General features: G+C 46.2%; 1 protein-coding gene across 2 annotated transcripts in view; it reads left to right on the top strand.

The window, feature by feature from the left end:
• LOC144485335 (NACHT, LRR and PYD domains-containing protein 3-like) overlaps positions 1–20,000 on the top strand; it is a 71,324-nt gene that overhangs the window by 31,042 nt on the left and 20,282 nt on the right. For both annotated transcript variants that reach the window (XM_078203527.1, XM_078203528.1), the window contains exons 8-10: positions 5,192–5,278; positions 14,078–14,248; positions 18,248–18,418. In XM_078203527.1, coding sequence (XP_078059653.1) covers positions 5,192–5,278; positions 14,078–14,248; positions 18,248–18,418 — 429 coding nt within the window. The remainder of the gene's footprint in view (positions 1–5,191; positions 5,279–14,077; positions 14,249–18,247; positions 18,419–20,000) is intronic.

The following is a 20,000-nucleotide window of genomic DNA, read 5'->3' as shown; positions in this document are numbered from 1 at the left end:
TCAGATACACCACTCTCTGAAACTCAGTGACAGATGCCACCCAAAGTAACTTCAGTGGATTCTTCTTCAAATCCCCCCAAATGTTTGTAACAATGTGAGAAAACCCGTCTCACTGGGACTGATGCTTCCGCTCCAGAAGCTCCACTCGAGAAACAAAAAGCAGCTTTTGGAATCTTTTCAATGCTTTCTGTCAGGTGCCTTCACCAAGGATCCCTGTCCAATATTTCAATGTTTCCTTTCATTATTCCTCCATACTCAGCCGTGCCAACAGACACCAGCGCCTCATAGTCTGTATGAAGGTGTCACCAACTTTAGGAATATATCAGATATCTGGATTCTCGTGAGCAAACTTTACAATGTCTGCATCTCGCAGCTCTGTCTTTAACTGGGAACCTCTCTCTGCTCCTCTCTTTAACTTCAGGGAGCAGTCGCTTGTTCAGATTCAGGTTTTTTTGTCTCTTTGACTTCTGTCTTCCTGGCACTCCTCTTTTCCTCCTTGGTTTCTGACGGTGATTTATCTTGTGGGTCCTGCTTTCTGAGTCCCTGCATTGCCCTGCCTCTCCTGGCAGCCTCTGTGAACTCCATCTCGCTTCTTGGGTTAACTGGTTGCAACTGAAACTCAGTGTTTCTATCATTCATTGTGGACTTCTGAATATAAGCAATCATTTTTTTAACCTCTATAACTCTGACAATGTCGTAAACCTTAAATTAAAATGCAGGGACACAAAAAACCCGCAGGCAGGCAGCTTTGTTTAACACGAAGTGAAATTAAAGTTTTGGCTCTTTCTTAACACACAAGCACAGAAACACAAATTCAACTTAAACTCATGAATTATTATCTGATGCCTACAAACATAAACTATTTCACAGCAGTAAAGCCCAAGATGCTGTATTCTTTATTAACTGCTCCCTACACTTGCCCTGCTAACGGCAATGATCAATGTGCATATACGTCCAGTCCCCCTGCTCCTGCACTCTGTTAACTATTCTACCGATTATTTTATATTCCTTCCTCATGTGCATGTTTCCTGAAAGTATCACCTCACCCGTCTCTGCATTGAACTTAATCTGCCACCTATCTGTACACTCCACTATTGTCCGTTTTTCAGTCCCAAGCTCCCCTCCTCACAGTATCCGATGCCTCAAAGGTTTCTGTGATCAACAAACTTTGAAATTTTCCTCTATACTGCAAATACCTAGATCATTCATATATATCAGGGAAAAGCAAGGATCCCAATACTGACCTCTCGGGTTCTCCACTACCGACATCCTCCAGCCTGAAAAATATCCATTATTCATTGTTCATCCAATTTTGTATCCACGTTGCGACTTTCTCAGTTATTTTATGAGCTTATGCCACAAGTCTGTTGTGTCACTGCATCAGATGATTTTTGAATCTCCATGTCCACCACATCAACAGCAGAACCATCATTGAACCTTTCTGTTGCTTCCTCCAATTCACAGCAATATAAAGCCAGTCGCCAATGGCATTTCTTTTTACCAACCAATGAATTTAGTTTCCTCTGTCGCTATTAGATTCACCATTTCCCTTTTGAACTCAGCATGGGCCGGCTCAGAGTAGCTGAATGATCAACTGACCCTCGGACCCTCAGCTAAGTTTAACACTACTGCTCCAGGCTGGAGCCGCAGACTTGACTAAATTGGATTGACCCAGTCTTTTCGGTTGTGGTTACTGCCTCCTGGCCCTCTCTTCATCCACTCCAACAAACTGAGATAGCTGGGAATTAAACCCGTATCAACTGCTTGGAAAGCAACTATGCTCATTATTATATCACTGTCATTGCATTTAGTGACTCCTGTGGTGTAGGTGCTCCCACAGAGCTGTGAGAAAGAGAGTTCCAGAATGTTGGCCCAGTCACTGTGAAGGAACGGTGCTATATTTCCAAGTCAGGATGGTGTGTATCTTGGAAGGAAACTTCCAGGTGATGATGTTTCCATTCATCTGCTGCCCTTGTCCTTAGGGATAGAAATCACAAGATTGGAAGGTGCTGTGTAACGAGCCATTGGGAGTTGTTGCACTGCATCTTGTAGATGGTACACACTGCTCGCTCTGTACCTCTGTGGTGGATGGAATGAATGTTGAACGTGGAGCACCAGTCAACAAGCAGAGTTATCCTGGATGGTGGCGAGCTTCCTGAATCTTGAGCTGCACTCATGCAGACAAGTGGATGGTATTTAATTAAATTCCTGACATGTGTCTTGTCGATGGTGGAAATGTATTTGGAAGTCAGGAGGTGAGTTACTCTGCGCAGAGTTCCTGGCCTTTAATCTTCTCTAAAATCCACAGTAATGATATGTCAAGTCTGTTTCTGGCCAATGGTAGCATCGAAGGTGCTGATAGTCAGGATTCAGGTGATGATAATCCCATTGAATGTGAAGGGAGAGTTGATTGTATTCATTCTTGGTGGAGATGGTCATCGCCTGGCACTTGTCAGCCTTCCTTGACTATTGTTCAAGCCTTGCTAAATATGGACAGGTCCTGCATCACTGTCTTGCGGAGTCGAGAATGGTGCTGAACGTTGTACAGACATCAGCAAACATCTCCACTTCTGACTTTATGATGGATGAAATTTAATTGATGAAGTAGCTGAAGATGGTTGGGACGAGGGCACTCTCCTGAGAACTTCCTGCTGTCATTTCCTGGAGATGAGATGACCCTCTCTTCACACACTCCAACAAACAGAGATATCTGGGAATTAAACCCCTATCAACTGCTTGGAAAGCAACTATGCTCACAATTATATCACTGGAATTGCATTTAGTGACTCCTGTGGTGTAGGTGCACCCACAGTGCTGTGAGAAAGAGAGTTCCAGGATTTTGACCCAGTCACTGTGAAGGAACGGTGATATATTTCCAAGTCAGGATGGTGTGTATCTTGGAAGGAAACTTCCAGGTGGTGATGTTTCCATTCATCTGCTGCCCTTGTCCTTCCAGGGATAGAAATCACAGACTGGGCAGTGCTGTGTAACGAGCCATGGTGAGTTGTTGCACTGCATCATGCACATGGTCCAACAACCATAACTAACTTCCTTTGTGCTGGTGTTGCTCCAACCGGCAGATAGTTTTTTTTTCTCTCATTTCCATTGACTTCAGTTTTTCTCTGGCTCCTTTTTGCTACATGTGGTCATATGCTGCCATGATGTCAAGGGCAGACACTCTCATCTCACATCCTGAGTTCAGCTCTGCTGTCCGTGTTTACATCAAGGCTGTAATGAGGTAGGGGACTGAGTGACCCTGAGTAAGCACAAGCTCAGAGTCAGCGAGCAGGTCATTGCTAATTAAATGCTGCTTGATAGTCTCGATGACGCCTTCCTCTGTTGGTGATTGAGAGGAGACTGATGGGGTGGTAAATGGACAGATTGGATTTGTTCTTTCCTTTTTGTTTACGGTCATATCTGGGCAATTTCCCACTATTTTAGGTAAACATCAGTGTTGTAGCTCTACTGGAACAGCTTGGCGAGGAACAGAGCAGCTTCTGGAGCAGTAGTCTTCAGTACAGTTACTGGAATATTGTCAAGATCTGTGGTCTTTGCAGTATCCATTATCTTTAGCTATTTCTTGACATCATGTGGAGTGAATCGAATTCTCTGATAAATATCTGTGATGCTGGGGACCTCTGAACGGTTTAGCCACTGAAGTTAGTTACTAATATTTGAGCCATATCTTTTGCACTGATGTATTAGTCGTCTCCGTCATGAGGATGGGATATTTGTGGAGCCTCCTCCTTCTGTTGTTTCATCATCCACTACCATTCACAGCTAAATGTGGCAGGACTGCAGAGCTTACATCTGAGCCGAGGAAACCAGAATTTCCTGAATGAGGAAACCTGCTGCTGGAAAATCTCCAGTCAAACTGTCAGTGATATGAAACCGGGTTTGCGGATAACCCTTTCCCTGGGTGGCACAGTAGCACAGTGGTTAGCACTGCTGCTTCACAGCTCCAGGGTCCCGGGTTCGATTCCCGGCTCGGGTCACTGTCTGTGCGGAGTTTGCACATTCTCCTCGTGTCTGCGTGGGTTTCCTCCGGGTGCTCCGGTTTCCTCCCACGGTCCAAAGATGTGCGGGTTAGGTTGATTGGCCAGTTTAAAAATTGCCCCTTAGAGTCCTGAGATGCGTAGATTAGAGGGATTAGCAGGTAAATATGTGGGGGTAGGGCCTGGGTGGGATTGTGGTCGGTGCAGACTCGATGGGCCGAATGGCCTCCTTCTGCACTGTAGGGTTTCTATGATTCAATGTGAGGATCGACTGGAAGTAAGAACTCATGGTAATTCCCGGAGATAGAACACGAGCCAGACCTGCGGAAAATGTAGAGCCTGTTTACTGTGGAATGTAGCGGGAGACACCCCTCCCCTATAAACGAATTAAACAGAAATATTTCAACTTTCTAATGGGAGAATATTCTTTCCTTGTTGTATAAAATTTAGGGGATGGACCTTAAAGCAACAGTTAGCACAGTTTCACACTTTAACTTGCCCTGAGATATTATACAGATGATACAATGTCAATAGTTAAGAAGCACGGGGAATCCCGAGCGATCCACTCTCACAGCTTTATCATTTAACCCTCAGTAAAATGTACAATTCTCAGAAAATCCTGGATTTGTGTAACAGCAGAAATGATTTGAATTTTTGGAATCTTAGCAGGGTCAGTGAGATTCAGGAGGGTAATTCTGATGATCAGGAAATGAGACCAGAATGTGGGACATGTTTAAACGTTACTTGCTTGTTCACAGGATGTGGGCATCACCTCCTCTAGGGGCCATTAGCAGTGGGAAATAAATGCTGGTCTAGCCAGCGACACCCATATCCCATGGACAATTAAACAAAATATACATTTTGAGAGGTGTATAAGAGTTAATTGTTCATCATTTTTCAATGCTGACTATTGCCTTTTCCATTCAACAGAAAGGGTTTGATATTATCTAATTTAATATTGTCACATTTATTAGTGCCAAAGCATACCGTACATAGGGAAGGAAAGGAAAGAGTCCAGAATGCAGTGTTACAGTCACAGCTGGGGTGTAGAGAAAGATCAACTTGGATGAGATATAATATCGTAACTTGAATCAGGTCACCACTCGTGCTAAGTTTCTGACACAAAAATAGATCCAGCTATTTTTTCTGCTGAACATTAATCTGAATTTAATGTGTTTCTCACTTTCTCCATTTAGTCTGTATCGCAATGAAGTGGGAGATTCAGGAGTGAAACTATTGTCTGCGGCTCTGAGGAATCCAGAATGTAAAATACAGAAACTGGAGTAAGTATCAGACTGTGTGAGATTGTGTTAATAATCAGTGGATGGTCTGACACTGTAAATTATTATCAGTGTCTGTAATCGTGTCATTAATAACCATTCCACATCATTCCTGTCAGTATTCGTGTTAAACACCACGGATTCGCTCTGATTCCTGAAATCTTTCTCTCTCTGATCTCCAGTTTGGAGAGTAACAGCCTCAGATATTCTCACCTCTGCTCTCAGTACAAACCAGTCAGTGATGTGTCTGAACCTGAGTTACAATAAACTGCGAGATTCAGGAGTGAAAGAATTAACTAATCATTTATAATTATTCTCAAATCCATTCATGAGAATAAAAAAGATGGACAAAACAATTAAATGTTTATAGAATTCCCAGATATGGCTGGTCGCATGTTCAATTTAGTTTAATTTGTCATTCAGATTATAGATGTTTATGTCTGTCGGCTTCTCAGTTTGATTAAATGTAGAAAACTGCTGTATATCGGTAAGGCAGATTACAAACTACATTGAATTCTGATGAGTTTTATCCCGAGGGATCCACTCTCAAATTTACGTTAAACGGAGCTTAAGGAGCATCTGAAAAGAGAATGCAGAGATGGAGGTGGGGAGGGTTATGAAGAGAATTCCAGAGCTCACAGCCCAGCAGTTCAAGGCACAGCTCAGCTGGCAATGGCAATAATCACAGTGCAGAATAGTCTGAATGATGTCCCTATCAATAATGGACATTGTTTTTAAGAACACAAATAATGATACTAAATATACCATTGCTATCAGTATTCGTGTTATTAAAAACACTACCCGCTATTAGTAGACACAAAATAAGCTTGGGAGCAAAGTTGGAGACCATGAAATAAAAGAGACAAAGGCAGCCTGGATATGAAGTTATCTGAGTGACAGGAAACAGGCAGGAGAGGTGAACTGTACCTTTTCATTTATCGGAAGCTGACAGTGGCTTTCCCCAGCAACCAGTACTGTGTTACTACGACTAATTTTCTTTACATGTACGACCAAATGAGACTTGGGTTTATCTAAAGATGAGATGTGAAGCTCCAGCACACGGCCACCAGACCACAGAGCGGACGCAGCATATGATAGACCGAGCTCAATCACACCAAAACCAATGGATCAGATCAGAGATCTGCTGTCTTGCCATATCCAGTCATAAATAGTGTTAGACATGCCACAAAATGTTGGACATGCCGGTTACATTAGGCAACAAGGTGGCACAGTGGTCAGCACTGCTGCCTCACAGCGCCAGGGACCAGGGTTCAATTCCGGCCTTGGGTGACTTTATGTGTAGAGTTTGCACGTTCTCCCAGTGTCTGTGTGGGTTTCCTCTGGGTGCTCCAATTTTCTCCCACAGTCCAAAGATGTGCAGGTTCGGTTGATTGGCTATGCTAAGTTGTCCCTTGGTATCTCAGGGTGTGTAGGTTACGGGGATTAGTGGGCCATATATGTGGAGTTACAGAGATAGGGCCTGGATATGATATTCTTTCAAAGAATTGGTGAGGACTCGATGGGCCAAAGGGCCTCCTTCTACACTGTGGGAATTCTATGATTCTATAAACATGCTACAAGAATTCCATCATTACTGATGAGGGAACCCAGAGCATCAGTGCCATCTTCAGCCAGAAGTGCTGAGTAGAATGATTAATCTCGGCCTCCTCCTGAGGTCCCCAACATGACAGATGACCATTGGATTCACTGCATGTGAGGTAAAGAAATGACTGAAGGCACTGCATACTGCAAACTCTGTCAGCCTGGCTGTACCCCAGCAATGGTACTGAAGAATTGTGCTCCATAACTAGCCATTCCCCTGGCCAAGCTGTTCCAGTACAGCTACAACACTGGATCTACCGGACAATGTGGAAAAAAACAGGGCAAATCCAATCTGATGAATTGCTGCTCCATCGGTCTGCTCTTGAACGTCAGAAAAGTGTCATCCTTCCAGTGCCTCATGAACATCACTGCAGGAGTTCCTGAGGGTGATGTCCAAATCCCAACCACCTTCAATTGCTTTATCAATGTCCTGCCTTCCATTATAATGTCAGAAGTGAGGATGCTCACTAATGATTGCACAATGCTCAGTACTGTTCACAATTCCTCAGAGACTGAAGCAGTCCATGTCCATAAACAGCAAGACCTGAACAAAACAGAAAATGCTGAAAAGGCTCAGCATGTCTGACAGCTTCTGTGGAGAGAGAACAGCTAACCCTTCGAATCTGGATGACTCTTCGACAGAGCTAGCGTCTTAAGCTCTGAAGAACTTTCAGGCTTAACCTGATAAATGGCAAGTAATGTTTCACTGCACAAATGCCAGGCAAGGACCATCTCCAACAGACGGGAATCTAACCATATTCCCTTTACATTGAATGGCAGCACCATCGCTGAATCCTCGACCATCAACATCCTGAGTGGTGGGGGCGCACTGGGACCATTGAACAGACACTGAACTGTAAACACTATGGCTCCAAGGATAGATCACAGTCTGGGAATTCGGAGATGAGGAACTCGCCTCCTGTCTCCCAAATTTTTCCCACCATCTCCAAGGCACAAGTCAGCAGTGTGATGGAATCCGCTCATCTTGCTGGATTGTCTGCAGCTTCAAAAACACTGAAGAAGCTCATCCATGGAAAAGGAGCCCACTGGATCAGCTGGCCATTCACCAAACTAAACATTGGCTGTCTCTACCACTGATTTATATAAATGATCTGGAAGAAGGAGTAACTGGGGTGATCAGTAAGTTTGCGGACGACACAAAACTGGCAGGACTTGCAGATAGTGAGGAACATTGTCAGAGGCTACAGAAGGATATAGATAGGCTGGAAATTTGGGCAAGGAAATGGCAGATGGAGTTCAATCCTGATAAATGCGAAGTGATGCATTTTGGTGGGAATAATGTAAGGAGGAGCTACACGATAAATGGAAGAACCATAAAGGGTGTAGAGACGCAGAGGGACCTGGGTGTGCAAGTCCACAGATCTTTGAAGGTGACGTCACAGGTGGAGAAGGTGGTGAAGAAGGCATATGGCATGCTTGCCTTTATAGGACGGGGCATAGAGTATAAGAGTTGGGGTCTGATGTTGCAGATGTATAGAACGTTGGTTCGGCCGCATTTGGAATACTGCGTCCAGTTCTGGTCGCCACACTACCAGAAGGACGTGGAGGCTTTGGAGAGAGTACAGAGGAGGTTTACCAGGATGTTGCCTGGTATGGAGGGGCTTGGTTATGAGGAGAGATTGGGGAAACTGGGGTTGTTCTCCTTGGAAAGACGGAGGATGAGGGGAGACTTAATAGAGGTGTATAAAATTATGAAAGGCATAGATAGGGTGAACGGTGGGAAGCTTTTCCCCGGGTCGGTGGTGACGTTCACGAGGGGTCATAGGTTCAAGGTGAAGGGGGGGGAGGTTTAACACAGATATCAGAAGGACATATTTCACACAGAGGGTCGTGGGGGCCTGGAATGTGTTGCCGGGCAAGGTGGTGGAGGCGGACACACTGGGAACGTTTAAGACTTATCTAGACAGCTATATGAACGGAGTGGGAATGGAGGGATACGAAAGAGTGGTCTAGTTTGGACCAGGGAGCGGCGCGGGCTAATTGTTCCTTGTTTCTCGTGGAAGTGGAAATGACGAGGGTTGGGAAGCATTTTCCGATCAGGGCCATTGTGATCTCCTGGACTCGTTTCGATCGCCTCAGGGGGTCGGAGAGGAATTTCCCAGATTTTTTTTTCCCCATATTGGCCCTGGGGTTTTTCACTCTGGGTTTTCGCCTCTCCCTGGAGATCACATGGTCTGGAATGGGGGGGTGGGGGTGAGTTAATAGGTTGTGATGAACAAAGCATCGTAGCTGTGGGGGACAGCTCGGTGGATAGGATATTGGTATGTAGATAGGCTGGAAAATTGGGCGGGGATCCTGGATTCAGGATTCAATCCTGGACCGGGGAGCGGCGCGGGCTTGGAGGGCCGAAGGGCCTGTTCCTGTGCTGTATTGTTCTTTGTACAGGCCTGTGAATCTCAGTGGTAGAGAAAATATTGGAGAAAATTCTGAAGGATGTGAGGAAAAACCTTTTTACCCAGAGGGTGGTGACTGTCTGGAATGCGCTGCCTATGAGGGTGGTAAAGGTGAATTGCTTCACATCCTTTGAAAAGTACCTGGATGAGCATTTGGCATGTCATAACATTCAAGGCTATGGGTCAAGTGCTGGTAAATGGGATTAGGTAGGTAGGTTCAGTGTTTTGGTGCAGACTCAGTGGGCCAAAGCGTCTCTTCTGCACTCTGTGATTCTATGATTCTGTGTTTCTGAGTATCGGTAGGAGTGATCACTGCACAGTCCTTGTAGAACAAAGTTCTGTCTCTTTCTGACGCACAGTGGCAGTATTTTACCACATACAAGGTGGAATGTAGCAGCTCACCAAGGTTCCTGAGCCAGCATCATCCAAACAGGCACTATCCATCACCGAGATGGCCAAGGATATCAGAAGGATGGGACACCAACCAGCTTCAGATTTCTTTCCAAACCACACGCCATTCTGACTTGGAATATATTGCTTTTCCATCACTGATGCGGGATCATAATCCCGGATGTCCCTTCCTCGCGGTTTTGTACCAGATGCTCTGCAGAATTTAAGAAGATGGCTCACCACCTCCTTCTCAAGGGTAATTGGGGATGGGCTGCAAGTGTTGGCATTGCCAGTGATACCATCATCCCTTGAAAGAATTAATAAAGACAAGCGCTACCCACTGTAGAGGTGGGTAATTGTGCCTGTGTGTAACCCAAACACAGTCACGGAAGAGAGAAAAAACAGCTGCGACAGGACAAATAGTGTGACCATTGCACAGGCCAGAGGAATTCTAAAGATAGATCTGGTGGAACTATTTAATATACTCAGCGAAGGTCTCAAATGTCCTGGTGTTGTGCTGTGTTCCATACAACCTGGATCTAGAGTGGAGAAGCTTTGAACAAAGTGTGATGCAATACAATGTTGACCAGATGCTTCATGATGAGGAACCCCATGGACCACAGGCCAGGGACATGGGATATGTGTCAGGGAGGATGGAGATTCAGTAATGCAGACATGTTTTCCAAGAACCTTAACTCACACAGCCATTCAGTGTAATAAATCTTCACCATCTCCAGCACTGTTGCTGTTTCTGTGAATGTTTTATAATTTCCCTGGAGCTGTCACGACATGAAACAAAGGTATTGGAATTGTATTGACCTGATTCAGTGCTGTATTTCCCATCTCACATTCCCAGTGAACTATTAAAGACCCAGTAATATGGTGAAGGAGTTTTTTAGTGGTGCTCCATCTCTGAATTTACTCAAAATACAGACATAACAAAGTGACCAGTAATAACAAAGTATAATCCTGTGAAACCCAAGGAAGCAACCCCACCATGACAACCACCGCCATCCCCGCACTTTCCGCTGAGCTGCAGGCAGCATCTTACCTCCCTCCTCTCCTCTGGGAATTTCGATGACCGTGGCCTTTGTCCTCAGATTTCCTGAGTCCTGGAAGGATCCGGCCGACTGCGGGTCCTCTGCACAGATGCTGGAGTTGTCTCTATCATCATAGCTTCGTGAGGTGCTTGTGTCACAGTCGGAGCAGAAGGGGACCCACTGCCCACACCAGGGGCATCCTGAGAGGAGCTCCCAAATGCTGCAGGCAGCCGCTCCTCTATCCATTCAGGGCAAGCTGGACCCTCCCTGCTCAGCTGGGGAGGGCCTGACAGTTACTCCAGGCACATTTTCCCATCCCTCCCACAGCCCGTGTTCCACAGAGCTCATGGAGGTGGTGAGAACATGCAGGTTCATGTGTATTTCCTGTGGGTGATAGGCTGGATGTGACTCTCCATGAAGGTCACCAATCTCTCTGTGGAGGATGCTATTTGTGCTCAGACCTGAGACATGGTAACACTGCTGGCCTGGATTGACTCCTCCATCCTTTGTGTATGGATACACACAGTCTTTGGAAACTCCACCAAATGTTAAAGTATCCTACGCTGCAGCTCCAGTATCTGCTGCATTGTTAAAGACTCCAGTCACATTTCATCTTCCTGAAGCTGACAATGACCTGTCCCCTCGAGAGTGTGAGTGAACTCAGCTATTCCTGCCTCCATCAGCTGCTCGGGTTTGTGTGTGCTCTCCTGTGCTGCCAGATTGTAACCCCTTTGCTAATCGTGAGAGACATTATCTGCTCTGGCGGACGTTATAGAGGATAATGTGACAATCCATCCTCTGACCCCTCCCCATCTTCAGAGCTGCACGCCCGTCTCCCTCTCACCGCAGCTGTTGATTTGTGAGAGAGTGAAGAATGTTAGAGGGTAATGCACATTCCAACATGTCCTGCAGACTGTTCCTAACCCAGAGCTCCATGTGACCAATGGAAGACACACAAGCACCAGGTTTTGGACTCAATAGCAGAGTCTCTCCTGTGCCCATCCATTCACTCACTCACTCTCTCTGGATCCACAACCCATCTCACCATCAGCGATTGCCCACCCAGCCTCCAGGTCTCCCAGCTCCAGCACTGCATCTTCCATTGGGATAAGGATGACACAATCCAGACACTGTCACTCTTGGCTCCTTCTCTGATGGGTGAGTAACAATTGAAATTTATGTTCTTGTAGAAGAGGGCACACAGCGTCAAAGACACACACAAATCTGACGCTAATTTAGACTGCCCATCATGGGACCACCAGGATGGTCACTCAGTGTCGGCAGTGCAGCAGCCATCTCTGACAGACTCTTTACTCAGAGAGTGGTTGGGGTGTGGAATGGACTGCCTGCTGTCATAGTGAAGTCGTACACTTTAGGAACTTTCAAGCGGTTATTGGATAGGCAGATGGAGCACACTAGAATGATAGGGAGTGGGATAGCTTGATCTTGGTTTTGGACAAAGCTCGGCACAACATCGTGGGCCAAAGGATCTGTACTGTGCTGTACTGTTCTATGTCCTATGTTCCATGTAACCCTTCACAGAGAGGCTGACATGTTCCTGAAGATTGATGCTGCTGTCTGGACATTGCCAGTGTCTGGGTGGAGATGTTCTTTCCACAATTTCTCTTTCATCCTTATTCACATATCAGCCTGTAGGCTTAACGCTCACCTTGTCAGAACATATCAGATTATTCATCTTTTGCCTCATTGCAGCCACTGCTCAGACCCTTGGCAGTGTCTATCCAGACTTGCTTGGGTTGATGTGACAGGTCTCCTTCTCCAGTCCTGAGGGAACAGAACCTTCCTCCAAACCGAAATAGCCTTGAGAATTTCCAGGGTAGTGTCAGCGAATTGGGTTTAATCTGCCTTCTGCCATTTCAGCCCTTTGTTCATTAACCAGGGCTCCCTCACTGCTCCCTTCAGAGCCTTTAAAAGCGCTGCTGGCTGCCTTTAAATCTGGTGCCAGCATTGCCAGAATTGTGCTGTCCCCTGCAGCCAGTGGTTAAGCTCTGGAATGCACAGGGATTTGGGGGAAGGTGGGGGAATGCCACTTAGTGAATTGCTCATTCGAAGACTCAGTGCAGACACGATGGGCCGAGTGGCCTCCTTCTGCTCTCTAACAATCCTGTGATTCTGCCTGTGCTGCCTGAGTGGACGGATTTCCCGAACCTGTCAGACATTTACTGTGCCCGTTCTGGCTCTGTGTGGAGTTGGTTAGTTCAGTTGGTTCGGTGTCTCCAGCGTGATGTAGAATGACGCTGTTGTTGAGGGTTTGGTCCTCGTACTGGCTGTGGGGTTAATGGAGTCCCAACTCTTCCCATATCCCAACGTTTACTAAGTTGTATCCCTGAAGCGACATGTACCAAATTGTGTCTCTTTCTATTGGAGAGATTTCATTGGGGACTGTGGCTACTAACACTGTCCACACGGCAACATCACCAACTTCCAGTTGAAATATCGATAACATTTTCAACCACTGTCTCCACAGAATTCTTACGGAGCACAATGAGGCCATTTGGCCCATCGTGTCTGCACTAGCTCACCAAATTGACATTCGAAATTCGTGTCATTCTCCAGCCTTTTTGTCGTATCCATTCTCGTAGCTCATTGCCTATCTTCAAAAAATCATCTAATTCCTTTTTGACTGCCTCGATGCAGCCGACCTCCACCACACTTCCCGGCTGTGAGTTCCAGACCCGAACCACTGGCAGTGTGAGAAAGGTTTCTGTCGCATCATCTTCAACCCCACCACACACTCCATTCCTGAGCCCCAGTTAGAATGCTCACTGTCTCCATCTCCTGGTGTCCCTGTCTAACTGCACTCAGTTAGAATACTCACTGTCTCCATCTCCTGGTGTCTCTGTCTAACTGCACTCAGTTACCCCCCCTCACTGTCTCCATCTCCTGGTGTCTCTGTCTAACTGCACTCAGTTAGAATACTCACTCTCTCCATCTCCTGGTGTCCCTGTCTAACTGCACTCAGTTAGAATACTCACTGTCTCCATCTCCTGGTGTCTCTGTCTAACTGCACTCAGTTACCCCCTCACTGTCTCCATCTCCTGGTGTACCTGTCTAACTGCACTCAGTTACCCCCCTCACTGTCTCCATCTCCTGGTGTCTCTGTCTAACTGCACTCAGTTAGAATACTCACTGTCTCCATCTCCTGGTGTCTCTGTCTAACTGCACTCAGTTAGAATACTCACTGTCTCCATCTCCTGGTGTCTCTGTCTAACTGCACCCAGTTAGAATACTCATTGAATGTCCCGCGCTGTACATTATTATTGTTAATGATCTTATTCTTAAAAACACTGTGGATTTACCCTGATTCCTGTTATTTTTCTCTCTCTGATCTCCAGTCTCCGTGTTAATGGTCTCACAGATTCTTGTGCCGAGGACCTGGCCTCTGCTCTCAGGACAAACCGCTCACTGATAGATCTGAATCTGAGTCACAATAAACTGGGAGATTCCGGAGTGAAACTGCTGTCTGTGGCTCTGAGGAATCCGGACTGTAAAATACAGAAACTGCAGTAAGTAGCAGACTGTGTGAGATTGTGTTTATAATAACTGAATATTCAACAATATAATTTCACCGCTGGTATTTGTATAAAAAACACTGCCCATTACTATTGGCGTCAGTTATGAATAAGGAAAACTGCTTTTCCTCTGACTCCTGTTGCTTCTCTCTCTGATCTCTGAGCAATGGGATGTCAGTCCCACAAATCCTTATGTTGAGGGAGTGGGGGAATAATGTTATGGTTCACCCTCTGAGGTCCAGTCATTGGCAACTGCAAACTGTATTGAATTTCTACCTTCGGGTGTGCTGACTCTCAGAATCCCCAACCTGATCCAATCTCATGACTTCATATTATAAGAGCCGACAGCTTTGACTGAAAAGGCAATGAGGGACAATTCGCCTGGGAGCAAAGGTCGCCAGTCACAAATCTGATAGGTTTGTGGTCACAGCACAGCTGAAGTAACCTATATAGTTTTGGTCACCTTATGAACGTATTTTATAAACATTTGAGAAAATGTTGGCTTGAGTCTTTCATGGCATGCCAGGCTTATCTTATGAAAAAATATAGAAATTATTCGTCCGATACTCACTGCAATTGGGACGAACCACGGCTGATCATGGTCGGCAGGGTGGTAGAGCTGTTAGCACTGCTGACTCAGAGCGCCAGAGACCCGTGTCAATTCCGGCCTTGGGTGACAGATTGTGTGGGGTTTGCATGTACTCTCCGTGTCTGCGCAGGTTTCCTTCAGTTACTCCAGTTTCCTCCCACATGCCAAAGATGTGCACGCTAGTTTGAGCGGCGATGGTAAATTGACACTTCATGTCAGGGGGATTTGCAGAGTTAATTTGTAGGGTTACTGTTATAGGGCGGGGCAGGATTGTTGTTAGTGAAGGATTGATGGGCCGAATGGCCCACAGCTTGTCTGGACTTGCAGAATCTCACTGGCTGTCCTGTCTGGAGACAATACACATCTCTTTAACCTGTGCTTAATGCTCCCTCCACTCACACTGTTTGTACCTTTAAGACTTGATTATCTGTAAAGACTGCATTCCAGTCATTATTCTGTAAATTGAGTTTGTGTCTCTGTATGCCCTGTTTGTGAGCATTTCTACACTCCACCTGACGAAGGGGCAGCGCTCCGAAAGCGAGTGGCATTTGCTACCAAATAAACCTGTTGGACTTTAACCTGGTGCTGTTAAACTTCTGACTGTTCCTAACCCAGAGCTCCATGTGACCAATGATGAACACAAGCTCCAAGTTATGGACTCAGCAGCAGAGTCTCTCCTGTGCCCATCCATTCACTCACTCACACTCTCTGGGTCCACAACCCATCTCACCATCAGCGATTGCCCACCCAGCCTCCAGGTCTCCCAGCTCCAGCACTGCATCTTCCATTGGCATAAGGATGACACAATCCAGACACTGTCACTCTTGGCTCCTTCTCTGACGCTGAGTGCCCCCTTCTACAAGAACATAAATTTCCATTGTTACTCACCCATCAAAGACACACACAAGCCTATGGTGCTGCCAGACTGACCATCATGGGACCACCAGGATGGTCACTCAGTGTCGGCAGTGCAGCAGTCATCTCTGACTGACCGGAACCCTTCACAGAGAAGCTGACATGTTCCTGAAGATTGATGCTGCTGTCTGGACATTGCCAGTGTCTGGGTGGAGATGTTCTTTCCACCATTTCTCTTTCATCCTTATTCACATATCAGCCTGTACGTTTAACGCTCACCTTGTCAGAACATATCAGGCTATTGATCCTTTTGCCTCACTGCAGCCACGTGCTGCCTGCTCTGGCCCTCGGCAGTTTCTATCCAGACTTGCTTGGGTTGATGTGACAGGTCTCCTCCTCCACTCCTGAGGGAACAGAGCCTCCCTCCAAACCGATATAGCCTTGAGAATTTCCAGGGAAGTGTCAGCGAATTGGGTTTAATCTGCCTTCTGCCATTTCAGCTCTTTGTTCATTAACCAGGGCTCCCTCACTGCTCCCTTCAGAGCCTTTAAAAGTGCTGCTGGAGGCCTTTAAATCTGGTGCCAGCATTGCCTGAATGGGGCCTTCCCCTGCAGCCAGTGGTTAAGCTCTGGAATGCACAGGGTTTTGGGGGAAGGTGGGGGGATGACACTTAGTGAGTTGCTCATTCGGAGAGTCAGTGCAGACACAATGGGCCGAATGGCCTCCGCCTGCTCTGTAACAATACTGTGATTCTGCCTGTGCTGCCTGAGTGCACGGATTTCCCGAACCTGTCAGATATTAATGTGCCTGTTTAGTTATATGTGGAGTTGGTTCGTTCATTTGGTTTGCTGTTTAGAGTGTGATGTAGAATGATGCTAAATCTGAGGGTTTGGTCCTCTTACCGGCTGTGGGGTTCATGGAATCCCATCTCCTCCCATTGCCGCACGTTTATTAAATTGTATCCCTGAAGCTACATGTAACAAATTGTCTCTCTCTCTATTGGGGAGAAACACAAAGAACAAAGAAAATTACAGCACAGGAACAGGCCCTTCGGCCCTCCAAGACTGCACCCACCATGCTGCCTGACTTAACTAATACCCCCTACCCTTCCGGGGACCATATCCCTCTATTCCCATCCTATTCATGTACTTGTCAAGACGCCCCTTAAACGTCACCACCATATCTGCTTCTACTACCTCCCCCAGCAACGAGTTCCAGGCGCCCACTACTCTGTGTAAAAAATCTGCCTCGTACATCTCCTTTAAACCTTGCCCCTCGCACCTTAAACCTGTGCCCCCTAGTAATTGACTCTTCTACCCTGTGAAAAAGCTTCCGACTATCCACTCTGCCCATGCCTCTCATAATCTTGTCGACCTATATCAGGTCTCCCCTCAACCTCCGTCGTTCCAGTGAGAACAAACCAAGTTTCTCCAACCTCTCCTCATAGCTAATGCCCTCCAGACCAGGCAACATCCTGGTCAATCTTTTCTGTACCCTCTCCAAAGCCTCCACATCCTTCTGGTAGAGTGGCGACCAGAATTGAACACTATATTCCAAGTGCGGCCTAACTAAGGTTCTATAAAGCTGCAACATGACTTGCCAATTTTTAAACTCAATGCCCCGGCCGATGAAGGCAAGCATGCCGAATGCTTTCTTGACTACCTTCTCCACCTGCGTTGCCACTTTCAGTGACCTGTGTACCTGTACACCCAGATCCCTTTGCCTATCAGTATTAACATTTTATTGAGGACTATGGCGACTAACACTGTCCACACGGCAACATCACCAACTTCCAGCTGAAATATCGATACATTTCCAACCATTATTTTCGCAGAATTCTTACGGAGCACAATGAGGCCATTTGGCCCATCGTGTCTGCACCAGCTCACCAAATTAGCATTAGGAATTTGAGTCATTCTCCAGCGTTTTTCTCGTATCCTCGCTCATTCTTTATATTCAAATAATCATCTAATTCCTTTTTGACTGCTTCGATGCAGCCGACCTCCACCACACTTCCCGGCTGTGAATTCCAGACCCGAACCACTGGCAGTGTGAGAAAGGTTTCTCTCTCATCATCTTCAACCCCACCACACACACCATTCCTGAGCCACTGGCCATCCCATGTCCCTCCCTGTGACTCAGGGTAAGGACATGGGAATCCTGTGCTCTTCCCTTTCACCATCATCCTTTTTGTCGTTTAATCAGTCCGGCACTTCCATTTTGTTCTTTCCTTGTCACCCGCCCATCCCCAGCTCCCTGTCACTTAAAACAATTTAATTCACCGCTATTTCCAATTTCTAAGTTTCGCGAATTGAACTGAAACTAAATCTGTTTCTATCTTCACAGATGTTGCCTGACCTGATGAGAGTCTCCAACATATTTATTCATATTTCAGATTTACAGCATCAATAGAATTTTGCCTTCTGTATCAACTGAAGTTGTGTTTCTTGAATGTCCCGCGCTGTACATTATTATTGTTAATCATCTTATTCTTAAAAACACTGTGGATTTACCCTGATTCCTGTTATTTTTCTCTCTCTGATCTCCAGTCTCCAAGGTAACGATCTCACAGATTCTTGTGCCGAGGACCTGGCCTCTGCTCTCAGTACAAACCGCTCACTGATAGATCTGAATCTGGGTTCCAATAAACTGGGAGATTCAGGAGTGAAACTGCTGTCTGTGGCTCTGAGGAATCCGGACTGTAAAATACAGGAACTGCGGTAAGTAGCAGACTGTGTGAGATTGTGTTTATAATAACTGAATATTCAACAATATAATTTCACCACTGGTATTTGTATAAAAAACACTGCCCATTACTATTGGCGTCAGTTATGAATCAGGAAAACTGCTTTTCCTCTGATTCCTGTTGCTTCTCTCTCTGATCCCTGAGCAATGGGATGTCAGTCGAACAGTACAGCACAGAACAGGCCCTTCGGCCCACGATGTTGTGCCGAGCTTTATCTGAAATCAAGATCAAGCTATCCCACTCCCTATCATCCTGGTGTGCTCCATGTGCCTATCCAATAACCGCTTAAATGTTTCTAAAGTGTCTGACTCCACTATCACTGCAGGCAGTCCATTCCACACCCCAACCACTCTCTGCGTAAAGAACCTACCTCTGATATCCTTCCTGTATCTCCCACCACGAACCCTATAGTTATGTCCCCTTGTAATAGCTCCATCCACCCGAGGAAATAGTCTTTGAACATTCACTCTATCTATCCCCTTCATCATTTTATAAACCTCTATTAAGTCTCCCCTCAGCCTCCTCCGCTCCAGAGAGAACAGCCCTAGCTCCCTCAACCTTTCCTCATAAGACCTACCCTCCAAACCAGGCAGCATCCTGGTAAATCTCCTCTGCACTCTTTCCAGCGCATGAGGTGACCAGAACTGCACACAATATTCCAAATGTGGTCTCACCAAGGTCCTGTACAGTTGCAGCATAACCCCACGGCTCTTAAACTCCAACCCCCTGTTAATAAAAGCTAACACACTATAGGCCTTCTTCACAGCTCTATCCACTTGAGTGGCAACCTTTAGAGATCTGTGGATAGGGACCCCAAGATCTCTCTGTTCCTCCACAGTCTTCAGAACCCTACCTTTGACCCTGTAATCCACATTTAAATTAGTCCTACCAAAATGAATCACCTCACATTTATCAGGGTTAAACTCCATTTGCCATTTTTCAGCCCAGCTTTGCATCCTATCTATGTCTCTTTGCAGCCTACAACAGCCCTCCACCTCATCCACTACTCCACCAATCTTGGTGTCATCAGCAAATTTACTGATCCACCCTTCAGCCCCCTCCTCTAAGTCATTAATAAAAATCACAAAGAGCAGAGGACCAAGCACTGATCCCTGTGTCACTCCGCTAGCAACGTGCCTCCAATCCGAAAATTTTCCATCCACCACCACCCTCTGTCTTCGATCAGACAGCCAGTTACCTATCCAATCGGCCAACTTTCCCTCTATCCCACACCTCCTCACTTTCATCATAAGCCGACCATGGGGGACCTTATCAAACGCCTTACTAAAATCCATGTACATGACATCAACTGCCCTACCTTCATCAACACATAAGAACATAAGAAATAGGAGCAGGAGTCGGCCATCTGGCCCTTCGAGCCTGCCCCGCCATTCAACAAGATCATGGCTGATCTGAAGCGAATCAGTTCCACTTACCCGCCTGCTCCCCATATCCCCTAATTCCCTTATCGATCAGAAAACTATCTACCCGTGATTTAAACATATTCAACGAGGAAGCCTCCACCACTTCAATGGGCAGAGAATTCCAGAGATTCA

Source organism: Mustelus asterias, unplaced genomic scaffold (assembly GCF_964213995.1).
Source record: "Mustelus asterias unplaced genomic scaffold, sMusAst1.hap1.1 HAP1_SCAFFOLD_185, whole genome shotgun sequence".
Taxonomy (NCBI): Eukaryota; Metazoa; Chordata; class Chondrichthyes; order Carcharhiniformes; family Triakidae; genus Mustelus; species Mustelus asterias.
The sequence above is the reverse complement of the archived record's forward strand: the minus strand, read 5'-3'. Positions and strand labels throughout refer to the sequence as shown.